Below are 15,482 nucleotides of genomic sequence, written 5' to 3' on the forward strand. Positions count from 1 at the left end.
ATTGGATTTATTAAACACATCGCAATGGTGAACGTCTTTCCAACAGCAGTGGGGTTAATCTAAAGTTTGTGGGTGCTAGCATTTAGCTTGGCCACTGTTTAGATCATTAAAATATATATTGTTTTACATTGAAACCTGGTTTAAAATGAAATGTTTCTTATTAATATTGGTGAAAATAAGTGTGATAAATTCAAGTTTTATGTCATATGAACTATGTTCAGATCCTATGAAATTCCAATAAAGCAACCATTCACAGTTCAGGATAAAATCCACGAGGATTAAAACAAAGCTGGTAACACTGAACAAGCTCACATTTTACACATGCAGAACCAGCGTCAGTGATGAAAACATGGATACAGACGCTGATAATTCGGAAGCAGAGCTAAGCCAGGGATAAGATCATTTATTGTGTCTCAGTCAAGAGCACAATGCCTTCAACTCTCAGTGAGACATAAAGACCAGTCTCCTAGTCTGCCAGTGAGAACCAGCGTACCCGAGGGTACGGAACGTAAACGGCTGGGTTCACGGACTCGGGGTCTGTGAAACCAGCCTAAAGGGTTATGCTTTAGTGTTGGGCTCAGAATGTTTTGAAAAAACATTTGTACGGTATACTACTCTCTACATACCTGAAAATGGCGCCATTATTTAATGTATTTTTTTTTAAACTACAGAAGTGTTTTTCATTGCAGCTTGCCCTACATATGTTAATGAGATTCGCAAGGTCTCAGCTAAAAGACTCCCTGCTTGTTACTGAGCCACAGGAAAGCACAATCGTTTCAGGGGAGACATTTGGCGGCGCAGTAATCCGAACAGACGTTGCTCACTGTGGGGGATGATGTCACGCTTCCTCCACCAGATGGTGTTCATTAAGAGATCAGCTCCTGATGCCTTTTGCTTTTTGTTTTAAAGAAGAACCCCCCCCACCCCCCTTTTCAGACTGGCGATAGAAAATTAAACTGTGATTTTTTTTTCTTTTCCGTAGAAATATGTAACTGGCAGCCTTAGTAAGTGACAAATCTGGGGCACTTGACCCATATCAGGAAAACAACTTCAAGTGGTAATAACAGCAGATAGATCATGAATAAGTGGTTACAATGATGAGTCTCAAGTGTTCTGTTTTCCTATAATTGACCACATGATTGTTTTACTGTGATAAAAAAACCTAAATCCTTAGGTTGAAGTTGAAGCTAAACTTTAAAGCAAGAAAGTAAATTTACTCCAGAGTAAACTTTTGGAAAGCCAAGCCCCAATGCAGTTATTTCTTCTTACTAGGTTTGTAACTTCACAGTTTGCTTTCCTTTAAAATCATGGTGAGAAGCGAGTATATTCATGAAGGAGCATGGTACTTACAGTACTTATTTATCATGTCACTCCTTAAACAGCAGATTAAGGAGTGAGAGAGATAATGAGATGCAAAATGAGCAATGCCTACACTAATCAGAATTTAGCTAAGCTTAGTAAAAGCAGGTTCAGCCAGAACCCCTAAATAACCCTTCTGCTGTTGTTTGACAAGCACTATGGGATCGTTAAATGCTGAGAGAAAACAAGACCTTGCTCTCTTGTCTTTTGTGACAGGACCCTTTTTTTGCACCATTGGGTTGTCACTGGCTGAAATATGTTATGTTCAGCCTTCGGCAGATTCCACACCTTCACCTTCAGCCCCCCTCCCCCGGCCTGTGTGTGAAGGTGTAGAAAGAGTAGCAGTTCCTCCAAAGAACTTTACATTGTGTGTTTTCACTGCCGTATCAGTTAAGCAGATTTTAGCTTCTAAAAGTTGGTTCTCTCAACTTTCAGATCAGGTTACCTGCACGGGAAAAGCATACTGAAGCATGGTCCTAAGTCTTGATAGCTGCTTATCTCTCATTGATCGTTTCCACGCCATTATGTACTGGCTTGACCTATCACCTTGAAAATGTGGTACCCCATGTATTCAACATCATAAGGGTATTATTTACAAAGATTTAACTCGTGAGCTCTCTCAAGAATGTAGGACAGATTCTCAAAGTTAATTACTCCAAATCTTCATTAGCACATGTTTGCCTGAAATGAAAAAGTCTAAAACAAGTACAAATCAGCTTACCAGTACCTAAATGTGCCTACATTGAATGTCCAAACTGTTTCTTCGTGGTTTGGTAACTTTATTAAATGCTTTATTTTTTCTTCTTTATGTGTGTGTTTTTTTTCTGTGTTTGATATTCATAATTCTTTTCTGGACTGTTTGTAAAGAACAGTTTAGAGAATATTAAACTAGATTTTCTTCATAAAAGCAGACTTTAAATAACTCACAAGTTTAAGCTTTGTGAATAGGACCCATTGTTGCACACTGAAAGCTTATGTTATCGACTGCTTGTAAGTCAACAGAAAGGCTTTATTATTATCTTTTCTCATCCACTGTTTTGACAGCCATGCACGAACAAGCCTGCACGCTTAAGCATAAATACATTCATTTTTGTTACCTGTAATATCGAACCAGAGCAGGCTCTGTGAGATATCTGTGCTGATTATCCCCACCATGTGAGTCACAGGGTCTGTTTCCATCACAGCGAAGTTAAAATGGGGCTCATCAAAAGCCAATGGCTCTGAGGAAGGGGCTGGCTTAGGAACCCATTCGATGTGAAGCCGGGCAGTTGAGGACTTGGCTGGGCTTCCACCATCAGTGGCTTTTATCTGATTGGAGATTATTTATAAGGAATTAATTGTTATGGTAAAATGTAATGGCAACCAGTGTCATGTAATCAATAGGAAGTCACGGTAAAGAATAGTATTTTTAATGGTAAGAAGATGGTAGTTATGGCTTACGGATTTAATTACTAAAAGCAACCTTACAAATAATATTACTACCATGCAGAATGATCCAAAACATCCTTTAATGTTGTTTATAACACATATGGTACTCAGTGGTACATTCTGTAAGTGTCAATCCATACTGTATTGCATTGAAAGGACACTAACAAACTAACCGAACGGGATAGTTCTGTACCGTTAGGATGCTGTATTTCCCGGGTGAGAAATCGCTCCTGGACCACACCGTGCCGGAGCCAGGGTGGATTGTGAATTTTGTTTTCTCGCTGTCTTCCTCCAGGCTGTAGGTGATCTCAGCATTCGGACCCTGGTCCTGGTCTTGGGCGATCATCCTGTACAGCGCTTCTGGCTCCGTGACTCCATGGCGCTCCGGCAGCCTCACGGTGGAGAGCTTGTGGGTGAAGCGGGGGGTCTGATCGTTCACATCCAGCACCTGGATGACGACAGTGGCGGTCGACTGCAATGGAGGGCTGCCATTGTCATCTACTACAACCTGGATAGGAACAGAAGGTATTCACTGGATAGCATGGCAGGCAATTCTGCAGCTCATTGACGTGTTTATTAAATGTTTGACCTAACAACCTATTAAAAAAAAGGTTTAGAAAAGGGACTGCAACAGTTGTTAAGACCACAGGGGAATAGCATCCTTAGAGGACAGACTAATTTAAATACAGCATTGTGGGATTTTTACTTTTAAAAGAGGACTGTGATGATATACTATATAATAACATCAACTAAAATTCCTGGATTCCTTTATGAGAATACTATATTAAATACTTTGGCATATTATGCAAAGTTTCATGTACAACAGATCTGCAATCATTTTGTAGCTCTTTATTTTATTTTACAAAGAATGTAAGATATTTTGCTGATGTGTCTGCACTTGCTCGCCTCATTTCTAAGGTTGGTCACAGAGTAAAGGCTATTCTTTCTTTCAGAGCTTTTTTTTTTTTGGTTAAACAAAAGAAGCTGCAGCTCACACCTCCAGGATGTGCTCTTCTCGCTCTTCCCGATCCAGCAGGAGTGCCGTGCTGCTGATCACACCTGCAGAGACACAAGAAAAACACAAGCCCATCCGTCACGAGCGCACAGGTCAACAGCCCGGGATTAATTAAGCAATAAGACGTGACAAGCAGGAACTATGGTGATGGAAGTCCCCACCGCGTGGGAGGTGTTCTGAGACAGAGCCAGCAGACAAAGGGCCCCAGTTCATTAAACTTTTTCTGGGCAAAGGAACTGATAAGGTCATACAGGATAGAGGCCAAGACACATAGCATGCAAACCGAATAGATAACAAATAATAATGAGAATGATAATCTCACGGTCATGCAGCTACAGATACTATTGGTAATGATCTAATCAAAGCTTTTAATCAGAGCTCAGCTCTGTACACAAGTGGTTTACTGTCTACCTGCATCCATTACCGTGCACCGATTCTGCACAAGGTTATGTTCTTTACCAGGCTGATGGGAGGTCATGCTTTTGCAAAGCCTTGTTTTCTTTTATGGTGGTACTTTACAGTGAACTTGTTTGCAAATCTTTTTCTACCTCAGTAGGGTTTGACAGAACAGAGACAAATGGTTCTAGAGAACTTGGCTAGACACATAGGTGAATATGTGTACAGTATTGTAGTGTTCTTTGGTTGTTAAAACATATGCCTACAATGAGATGTTTCAGAGATTTTCAATTTCAACATGTATCAGCATTAATTAGCTAATGTCACATTGTTTTTTGTATTTTCCCAGATTCTTTTTCTAGAAACCATTTCTAGAGTTTGTCTCCATCTGGGGATGCAGCTTCATTCTAGAAAACATTACTAGAATTTAACTTGGTTGACTCTACAAGAATGCAAGAGTTTGATAATACAGAATGCATCATTCTGCTAAGTATTAAACAATAAATAGTATTCTTTGCAAATTAATTAAAGGAATCTGTTTGTAAACCTCAGGGTGGATTATGGTAACTTGTCTGAGTTAATTGCATTTTTTATGGCTTGTTGCATAATTGTTTTCACTCTAACCATCAACAATAACTTTCATGCCTTTCATGCAAACCTATCTCAGGGCACTTTACTTGAGGACCAAATAACATCTGATATAAAATCCAGATGTCAGGTACATTTTAATCTAGATTTAAACTGAGGTTGTTCAAATACCCTGGGAAAGGTAGTGAAATCAGCCCTGCATTAGCAGATCTCAAAGAACACCCGGGGCAAGCTGAACACAGGGGAGGCTGTCAGAGCATAGACCCTGTAAAGCTATGAACCAAAATAACATTGTCTTCCCTTGCAGCAAAATACTTTTAGGGAACGCCATTATAATAACACAAAATTGCTGTAAAGAAACCCTTGCAGAAAGCACACCACATGCCGCATGGACTGTGAGACCCTTTGTAAGAGCCACTTCCATGCCGTTTTACCACCACTGCATTGAAGATCTGTTAGAAAGAGTCTTCATTATTTTGTCTTGCTCAAATGTGAATAAAAGCTGCAGGAGCCACACTACAACAGCCAGTCACTGATCATCTCTTTGAATAACCACAACAAAACTTGATATTTCTTCCCCCACAACAACTTACAAGTCTTGTTCAACAACTTTATAAACTTCCTTTGAACCACGCACACACACACACACACACACAAAGGAGGATTTTGCATCACGTACTGTCTACTGCTGAGCGAAACACAGTTTCGTCCAGTGTTGGCCTGGGTGGAGCTGTTAAAATAACCAAAGTCTTAAAGAAACTGTGTAGGCTCAGAGATGAACAGGTTTAGACCTGCAGTATTGCTTAATGCAGCATTGATTCGGCAGGCTGAACCAGCAGCCACTAAAGTACAGGAGTGCTGGTTAGCTCTCTCTATGTTGCCAGTAATAACTTTTTGATCTTCAGTTTCTTCAGTGATAATTGTTCTCGGACCATTTCCTTGTAGTTTCCAAATTATCACATATTAGTTCCGTTAACCCAAGAAAGATACCCACTTCAGGTTTTCAGTTAGCAAGAAAGTCCCCTAAACAAGCAAAACAGAATGTAATACTAGACTTAATCTAAGGTCAAAATTCACGCAGATTAGTGTTGTTGGATTCTTTTGTGAACAGCAAGTCATCTCCTGATGTGAAAAAAAATAATTCAAACAAACAAATAAGAATGTAGAATAAAAATGATGTTGCGATTATATTACGAATGCCTTCCCAAATTGTATACAGATTATTTTTTCCCAGATAATTCCCATATCTAATAGTTAACTCATAGTTTCACTCATGAGATATTCCCGTTCCTTTCTACAGACGAGGCTGAAGGAAGTGAGTCACTATAAGAGCTTGGCTGTGTGATCCAGAAAAAGGAGAGCCTTACTAAATCTACCTGTGCCGACTCCACCTTTGTGTCATTAATCTAAATTACTCTTGTTCTGTTCACAGAGGGCAACACCATACATTCAGTGAACATAGCCAAGCCATTTAAAGTGCAAGAAGCGTGAAAGCAGCTTTGTCATGGCTGTTTAAAACAGTCCTCATCTGTTTGTATTCTTTACAAGTGATCAGGTAGGTTTTTCATTATTTGTTTCTTTGTCTATTTTTTTCCCCCCAGTAGTTTCTTTTGTATTCACGATTTCTGGTGTATTGGTAAAGGCAACTATATTCCACCCTGAACTAAAGAGAAATTCAAGGGTGGAGGAGGGGACGGGATGTTTGAAAGATAGTTACTGGCCCTGTAAGTACTAAAAGACATTACATGTCAGATATGTTGAAAAAAAACAGAGTAACACTTGACTAACAACACTGTAACAGATATAAAACCACATTAAAATCCATTCAAAGTTTCTTTTTTTGTCTTACCTGTCTTGGGGTTTATTGTGAAAAACGCACGCTGGGTATCTGTGATGCGAAAAGAAAGTTTTCCCTCAGAGCTGAAATCGGGGTCGCTGGCCTCAACTCGCAGAATGGACATGTCCTTGGGGGAGTTCTCCAGGACGGAGGCATAGTAAACAGGCAACGATAGCACTGGAGGGTTATCGTTGACGTCCATTACTTCAATGAAAACCTCAGTCCAGGAGACCAGAGGCACAGAACCCAGGTCTGTCGCATAAACTGTAAGCCAATAGTGAAGGGTGGACTCCCGGTCCAAGGTGTCCGCAATCCGGATTATCCCTGCAAAGCAGGAGGAGTTAAAAAATCAATGATTTAGAGTGAATTAAAGCAGTATCATCCCTCAGGGTCTCCTTTCAGACTAAACGTTAGTATGACCGTTTCTGACCCGGCAGTTAGGGGCTCTTAAGTAGGCCAACTACATGACCAACAGAAACAATTGGTCTCAGGACACTTAAAGCATGCCTCTGCTATTCAGGTAATGGTAATGCTAATTTACAACATTACACTGATTCTACCAAGCTGCAGCAAATACCAATTTCTTTGAGAAGATGAAATGTAAGCCTTAAGGCCAAATGAATACCCTCAGTCAGTTTTGTCAAAGTCAGATCTGCCGACACTTCAACAGCATGTTTTTATAAGACATCCCAACCCCATGCTCAGGAGGGAAATATGCTTCTTGGTTCAGAAACAAAACCTTGGCCAGTACTAGCAAGCAGTTATTTTATTAGTGCCATGAGATGTTTAAATTCCACACAGCAGATGTGGATGTCTTCTGAGACAGCACATTGGACGGGTACGTTCCTGGACAGATTGTGTATCTTTAGGTAGGGCTTAAACTCATGCATGACCGTATGGCCTGATAATTAGTGTGTGTCATACTGAGCAAGCATTTCTTTTTCAGGTTTGAAATCCAATGCACCCTCAGTACTATGTGTGTGCGTGTATTTTTTCTTTGTCCCTGTACCTGTTTCCGCCTCTATGCTGAAGACTCCTAGTCCACTGCCATCTTTAATGAAGTACCGCACCTCCCCATCTCTCCCAGAATCCTCATCCAAGGCAGTCAGGGCAATCACAGAAGTTCCAACAGAAGCATCTTCACTTACTGCTCCTTTAAAGACGAATGAAGAGAAGCGTGGTGTGTGCAGGTTCTCATTCACATCCAAGACTTCCACCTCAACATAGCAGGATGAAGACAGAGCCCGTGGCCTTCCGTGGTCCACTGCACGGACTGTAAGATTGTAAAAGGGCTTCTTTTCAAAGTCCAGCTCCTTCTCCACGCTGAGAGCTCCTGTGGAGGTCTCCAGCTGAAATGCTCTGTTCTCATTGTTCACCAAATTGTAAATAATCTCTCCTGCTGGACCAAGATCTGGGTCAATACCTTCCACCCATAAAACCAGAGTTCCTATTGGCAAATCCTCAGGAACCTGCATCTTGTAGATCTTTGGAACAAAGCTAGGAGGATTGTCATTGACGTCTTGTACAGCCACCAGGAGGTCTGCAGTTGAGAACAACTGAGGGTCTGCACTGGCCTGATCCCTGGCCTCAATCTTTAGCTTATATGTTGGGCAGGTCTCTCTATCAAGTGGTCTAGTTACCCTTACTACCCCTGTTAGCTCATTGATTGAAAATCTATTCGTGGATGTTAAGAAGGAATATTGTACTCTTCCATTATCTTCCAAGTCAATATCGGTAGCTTTGACCTGAAAGATGCTTGTTTCCACTGCTGCGTCTTCTGGAACTGTTAAAAAATAACTGGATTGATCGAACCTTGGTGGGTTGTCATTGGCGTCTATTATATTCACGGCTAAGAGCTTCCAAGATGACTTCTGAGGTGTCCCTAAATCATAGACAGTGATATTAAGAATGTAGAAACCTGTTGTTTCCCTATCTAAAGGAGCGTGGACCTTCAGGTCACCAGTATCCATGTCAACAATGAAAGTACCATCTTCACTCCCGTCGAAGATGACATACACCAGCTTCCCATTAAATCCACTGTCTTGGTCTGAAGCTTTGAACTGCAGAATTGTTGAATTAACGGCCGTGTCTTCTTTAATGTCAAGAGATCTTGGGAGTGCTGCATCAAACTTTGGGGAATGATGGTTAATAATGTGGATGTCTGAAAAGGTATCCTCCTCTTGCGAAGGCAATTTGGGCTTGATGGACTGAATGAGCTTTTCAGCCAGCTTTTTGAAAACCCCAGTATCCTCACAGTTCATGCTGGCCGGCTCATTGTTGTCAATGACAGTGATGTTAATGTCTGTCGGCTGAGCATAGTTCTCTCCATCAGTAGCGGTTATTTTAAGGTTATACAAGGGCATCACATCAGCAGGGTAAGCCAACGGGATGCTTTTCTTCAGCAGGAGCATCCCAGAGACTGAATTGAGCTCAAACAGCCCAAGTTCATTGCCGGACACAATCTCATATCTCACTTGCTGCAGCTCATCCAAATCAACCGCAGACATAATGCCGAAGCGATCACCAGGAGATAGGCTTTGTGGGATGGTGACATTGCATCCCACCTTCTCAAACATCGGGATATTATCATTTACATTGTTCATGATAATGGAAACTGACGATTCTGTCACATGGCTAAAAGGTGTGCCACTGTCTGACGCCCAGATACGAAGATGGTACCACCTTTGCATCATTTCGTAATCTAGTTTTTCAGAGGTGGAGATGACTCCTGTAAATGGGTGAATTGTGAAGGGCAGGGGACCTCTATTGGCAATGGCATAGGTTATAAAGCCATTTTCCCCTCTGTCACTGTCTACAGCGGTGACTCTCAATATGCTAGTGCCAATGGGTTCATTCTCAGAGACTGTTCCTTTATAGGAGGATTGACTGAATTTTGGAGCGTTATCATTTTCGTCAATGATATCAACAACCACTCTGGCTTTGGCCTCCCCGTGGGCGGTCATCACATCTAATTCAAATCGAGACTTCTTTTCATAATCCATATTCTCTGTGGTCACAATCAGGCCACTTCGGGGGTTGATCTTAAATTTGGAATTGTCCTGGTTCGAAGCAAGATGATAGCTTGTGTTTGCATGGTTTGGAGTCACCTTAATTTGTACAACAGGGCTCTTAGGAGGAGAAAACTCACTTAACATTACGTGGTAGACTTCTTTCTCAAACTTCAAGACTGCAGACTTTGGAGAAGGTATGTGGATGTTCTTTATGAGAGAAGATAACGGTGGGTTGCTTTTGTCTTTAGCTTGAAGAGAAAGATTAAAACCAAAGGGGTAGCTCAGCCAGTTGACCTTTTTGGCTGTGACCACTTGGTAGACCTGACTTTGCAGAGGGGATGGCATGACTTTGAAGTAATTTAATGGATCTCCAGCTACAACAGCCACAGATTCAACTTGCAGTCCTTGCCTACCTGCCTCGGTTATGACAGTGGCATACAAAAGGTCCCTATCCTCTCCAGGTGTTGCGACTTCAACTGATTTAATGACTGGTGGCAGTGGGGTAACCTTTTCCACGTTGACTACAACCCTGGCAACATTCCCGTATCCACGGATCCCAGCTATTTTCTTCACTCGGTCCTCAGCTAGAACCACCAACTCGTATTTTGAGGCTTGTGTGTGATTGAGTTTTTTTGCCAGTGCAATTTCTCCAGTGGAAGGATTCACAACAAACGTCTGGGATCTTCTAGTAAAGGAGTAGTAGAACTGAGCATTGCTGCCCAAATCAGCGTCAGTGGCACGAACCTTCACCACACTGGATTTCAAGGGAGTGTCTTCCCCAACAGTGACACTGTACGAAGCAGGGGAGAAAAGGGGTTTCAGGTCATTTGCATCCAATACACGAATCACAACCTTAGTCCTGGCTTCATACTCATAGGTGCTCTCACTGCTCTGAATGGTCAGCGTGTAGCTGTCCCTCACCTCCCTGTTCAGTGAGGCTGTATTCCCACTCCGAGTCCTTATCCTCAGAAAGGAGAAATCCCCGACTGTGTAATCCTCAATCTTGAACAGGCTGTCGTCGTCCCCAGAGACCAGTTTGTATTTTATGCTCCAGAGAGGATCTGTAATGTAGATACCCATTTTGATGCTACTCTCAATGTAGGTCTTAGGGGCAGTATTCTCATATATTGTAGCATTGTAAAGGTGATGCGTGAAGCTCAAAGGTGAATAGCCTTTTTCTGGACTCCCATTGCAGATGGCTGCATGCATAAATACTGCTAGGACTGCCAGCAATCCTTCAGTCACTCTAGTGACACCCATGGTGCCTTCAATGGATCTTCATGGATCTTCAACTCTGAGTAAAAGATGCAAAAATACATATTTATAGTTAGTATATTAGTAATATCTATATATGTATCCCCTTTGATCATAATTGTACATGCAGTATGCTTATATATATATATATATATATGTATATATGTATGTATGTATGTATGTATGTATGTATGTGTGCTTTCTGCTTGGGAGAGCCATTCTTGTCACACATACAGTTCTTTTAAACAGTTGTAAATTCTAAAAGTTTAATTAACAAATTTAAAGAGGTAAAAGCAAAAACCAAAAAATGCTGTTGGGGATTGTTAATTATTTGTGCAGGTATCATAGTTTTTATTATTTGCTAAATAAGGAGAAGGACATCATTAAAATCGAATCTCAGAAAACTAGTGTATTTTACTGTTGTCTGCTTGAAAATTGCAAAAGAAACAACTGCTAAAGTTCGCAGACAAAACACAAAGTTTGAGTCCTCGGGTGAGCAATGACTGGAGGTTCGATGAGTTTCAAATCTCTAACCATTATTATTATATTTTTTGTTTATTCTTCAGCAAGCCCCCATATCTGTGAAACAAAGACACATTCTATATTGTAAACTTCATTGTTTCTGTCAACGTAGCCTCTGAAACTGAAGAACGTAAAGCATTGAAATCACTTCTATTAGAGCTGTTTTAATATCCCATCATCTGTACCCACATGCTGAGACAAAGGCAATTAACACGGTCTGTATCTCAAAAGGGCTCTTTGCAGCCGTGGGAAAGTAAAACAAAACTTTCAAGGTGACACATACAACCCCTGGTTATTGTTTATTGTTTCTGAACAGGCTTTTCTGGTTCCATTATTACAATTACCAAATATTTTTTTCAACTTCTCAAGCTGTATAATCTGTTGTGTTTATTTAGAAAGGGTTTCTTAAGGTAACTGTTCTTGTTATTTTCATTTTACTGATGTTTCGTTCCTGTTCCACGCTGGATATATTGTCATATAAGCAGTATACCTTAAGGATTCTAAATATAATGAAATAACGTTCTTTTTTGTGTGCGTGTTTCTGAACCTGTATGCAGTGTTGGGTATTGCAAAGCCTAAGAGGTTTACTGCATGATGATTACCTTTATATTTATTTCTATTATGCACTGTAAATTATACTTTGATTTGATTGCACTAGTAAGGTGAAGTTTTCTGGGCACTATTGAATCGCTTTATTTTAATATAGATTCATAGTCCTCTGGCATGGTTGAATAAGATTTAATGTGAAATTATTTTTATTGCGTGTTCACAAGCAGAAACTGTCAGTACAGTGTTAAAGAGAGAAATACAAGCTATTCTGCGTTTCTAAATGCGTCAAGCAGCACTTTGAAAGAAATACTTTGACAGCCTCAGTCTCAGCCATATCAGATGCTTGTGTCAAAATGTCTTTCGGAGGCTCCTAATTTTAATGTCATTTTCGACACTCCAAGTAAACCACCCTCTGTGTTTCCTGTGCTTCTTGAAGGCAATAATTCTGGCAGTCTGGAAGTTTTGCTTCTGGTTTCCAAGTGTATTGATGCTACTGTTTAGGTCACAGCTGATGATCTGCAGGCCTACCTCGCTGAGGCCTGAGGGAAATCACATGTTTAATTTTTTTTAATTCCTGCTTTCAATTGGTTATGAAGGAATGAATCAATCAATGAATTCATTCTACAAGTTGTTGAATATTTTAAATACGCTTTAAAATACTATATTTACTTTGATGTTTAATTACAACATGTTTATAATAGTGGTACTGTACCTCCAACAATGCACTAGCCCCCTCTTGACATACATTGCTTGAGCTCTGGCTGATAGGGGAGTCTCTTGTTTAGACACCAACACCAAAATCGCCAGTTCCACTGTTATTTAGATCATTAAAACAGACTGTGTCCAGTGCTTATTTCTTTCACCTGAGGTTCATGATCTCTCAGCATGTAATGGTGGCCCTGAGTCTTAGTACCAACTCACAAACATCAGTAGAAGGTGGCAGGTACTCTTCCATTAGCAAAGGGTATTATGGCAACAGGTTGTCAATGTGACCTTCACAGTGGTGTAACTTTGGTTTCAAAAGTGTGTGCATGTGTGGCAGTTTATGTTGCTGGGGCGTATAGTAATTCTGTTAAAAATAAACTTTAATTTTATTCTAAAATGACAGTACTTAATAATGCTGCTTGTGTTTAAAGAAAGTATCATACAACACAAAGCGATGACCAAGTAGAAAATGTTCTCTCTTTGATGCCCGTTGGTTTGTATTGCATAAATAACTATTTAGCACTGTTTGGCATAAGCATACAAAACCTGTAACTTGAGTTGGAATAAAGACTAGTAAATAATACAATTTGTACTAAGCATGCACTGAATGAGATAAGGAAAGAATGTTTAAATGCAAAGGCAGGATTTTATCTAAGCCAGAGATTTACAGCTCTTCATGGCCCACACAGACCTAATTGTAGAAAGGTTTGTAAATGATGATGATGATCAGTGGGCAATGGATCGTAAAGAAAACGACGTGAAAGAAGGTAAAATACTTTTTACTTTCAGTGAGCTGAAAATATAGCAGAGATTTAAACTGGTGCCTGGGTGGTGCAATGGAAATTTGACCGTGTGGTGAACACTGCATGCATTCTCCTGAGCTGCGCTCGTCTCAGCCTCTGGGCATTGGCCCACATTGAAGAATTATCACAATAACTGGGACATTAAATAATTAACAAACTTGTCAAAGCATTTACATTTGTTTGTGGCCGGATTTATTATTTAATTATTATTAATTATTTCTTTATGCAATTCAACTGCATATATCACCCCTTGTTTTTCAAATGTTGAATAAAACAGTAGGTTATTGCCAAGGGGATAATTGGCTAATGCACCCCGGGGATGTATTTCTAAATTGCTAATTAGATTTCGGCCTTCTTTAACACAGATAAATGTACTTTGTTGGCATTTTTATTTAGTCATGTCCCCGAAACCCTGACAGGGAAACACAGAATATCTTTTGCAGCATTAAGAGTTAATTTGGCTCCGTGCGACACCCATTTGAAAGTGCTTTCAGCTCTTCTCAGTTTCCTCCTCTCTAAACTCGCAATCACCCAGACCTGTAGCCACACGTTCAGCTGAGCTTCAGAACGACAACGCAGCTCACATTACAAATTAATTTCTCTTATCTTTCTTTAAGGGTATTTAAGGGGGATTTTTAGGGGGATTTAAAGAATATGCCTTGTTGTTCTTTTTTCTTTCTTTCTTTCCCTAAATTCACTGAAATGTATAAAACATGATATGCAAAAACAACAACTGTGCATTGACAGAGAGCCTGAGGCACCCCACACAGCAGAGAGCACCACAAATCAAAAGAATTTGGAGAAGCAACGTGTTCTGTGATTATTTTTATTATTTTAGATGAGTCTAGTTCATACCCTTACACAGTCCGGATCTATTCTTCAAAAGATTGTAATACTTGCTGAGTATTTATGCTCATTTCGAAATAAAGCAAATGCTATCATTGTTCCATGGATGGGGGGGGGGGGGGGGGGGGGGGGGTAGGTTTTTATGCAAATGTGACCACAGAATAGCTGGTAATACAGGAACCCCTTTTCTTTTTTTTGTCACGGTGGGAATTTATAACTGCCAATATGATTGTATTTTCAGATATTACTCAGACTGAAAGTTTTTTAACACGACATTGTTGGCTTCTTTAGCAACAATCTAAGACAATTCTGTGTTATTAAAAAATAGAAAAAACTACCCGAACATCTACAGTATACTCAGATTACATCTGCATAAAACATTTGTGTTAATTAACATTATTTATATATTCAAAATATGTCTTATATATATATATATATATATATATATATATATATATATATATATATATATATATATATATATATATACTGTATATACAGTGCTCACCTTTTATAACGCTATAGTGGGGATAGTGGGGAGCCATAGTTACAAGACCATGCTATTTGTGTTCCGCCTTATAACAAGTATAAAAGGGCTACTGTAATGGCATTATGGAACAAATGGCAGCCATGACCCTACCGTGTTATAACCGATTCCGCACTATAACAGGGTGCGTTATAACAGATGAGCACTGTATATATATATAACCTGCTAAACTTTATAAGGTTTCCTTATAAAAGCTTACAGTATTTTTGCAGTCCCCCCCATGCTTTTCCGATCGTTACACTAGACATTTACCATAGTTTACCCTGGTTTGCCATGTTTATAAATAAGGTTTTCCATACTTCGCTATTCTTGACAATGCTTAACTGTAATTTACCATGCTTTCACAATGCTTTATTAAACTTTGCTATGCTTTTACTATGGGAAACTTTTATAAGGGTTGTTACTTTATGCACTTCAAATATCAAGTCTAACATTTTAATAGAAAACAATACCCCTTTGTAAATCCCCACTTTGCTTCCTAATCTACAGTAAAGAAAAAAAAAGGAGCTTGAGGATTTTATTATATACTGCTGCAAGTACAGTAGCCTCCATCAGATTGAATCACAAATGAGTGACATCAAGGCCAGCAGGGTTCAGTTGGGGGCGATACCTTCAGGGCATC

The 15,482-nt window shown here is 39.9% G+C and overlaps 1 protein-coding gene across 1 annotated transcript in view; it reads right to left on the reverse strand.

Annotated features, from left to right (window-relative positions):
- LOC117431447 (protocadherin Fat 2-like) overlaps positions 1-15,482 on the reverse strand; it is a 45,131-nt gene that overhangs the window by 27,682 nt on the left and 1,967 nt on the right. The window contains exons 2-6 of the mRNA XM_058996401.1: positions 7,633-10,928; positions 6,636-6,947; positions 3,785-3,846; positions 2,981-3,295; positions 2,457-2,667 (exon numbers count right to left, since the gene is read on the reverse strand). Coding sequence (XP_058852384.1) covers positions 2,457-2,667; positions 2,981-3,295; positions 3,785-3,846; positions 6,636-6,947; positions 7,633-10,894 — 4,162 coding nt within the window. The 5' untranslated portion in view covers positions 10,895-10,928. The remainder of the gene's footprint in view (positions 1-2,456; positions 2,668-2,980; positions 3,296-3,784; positions 3,847-6,635; positions 6,948-7,632; positions 10,929-15,482) is intronic.

The sequence above is a fragment of the Acipenser ruthenus genome, chromosome 22 (assembly GCF_902713425.1).
Source record: "Acipenser ruthenus chromosome 22, fAciRut3.2 maternal haplotype, whole genome shotgun sequence".
Classification (NCBI taxonomy): domain Eukaryota; kingdom Metazoa; phylum Chordata; class Actinopteri; order Acipenseriformes; family Acipenseridae; genus Acipenser; species Acipenser ruthenus.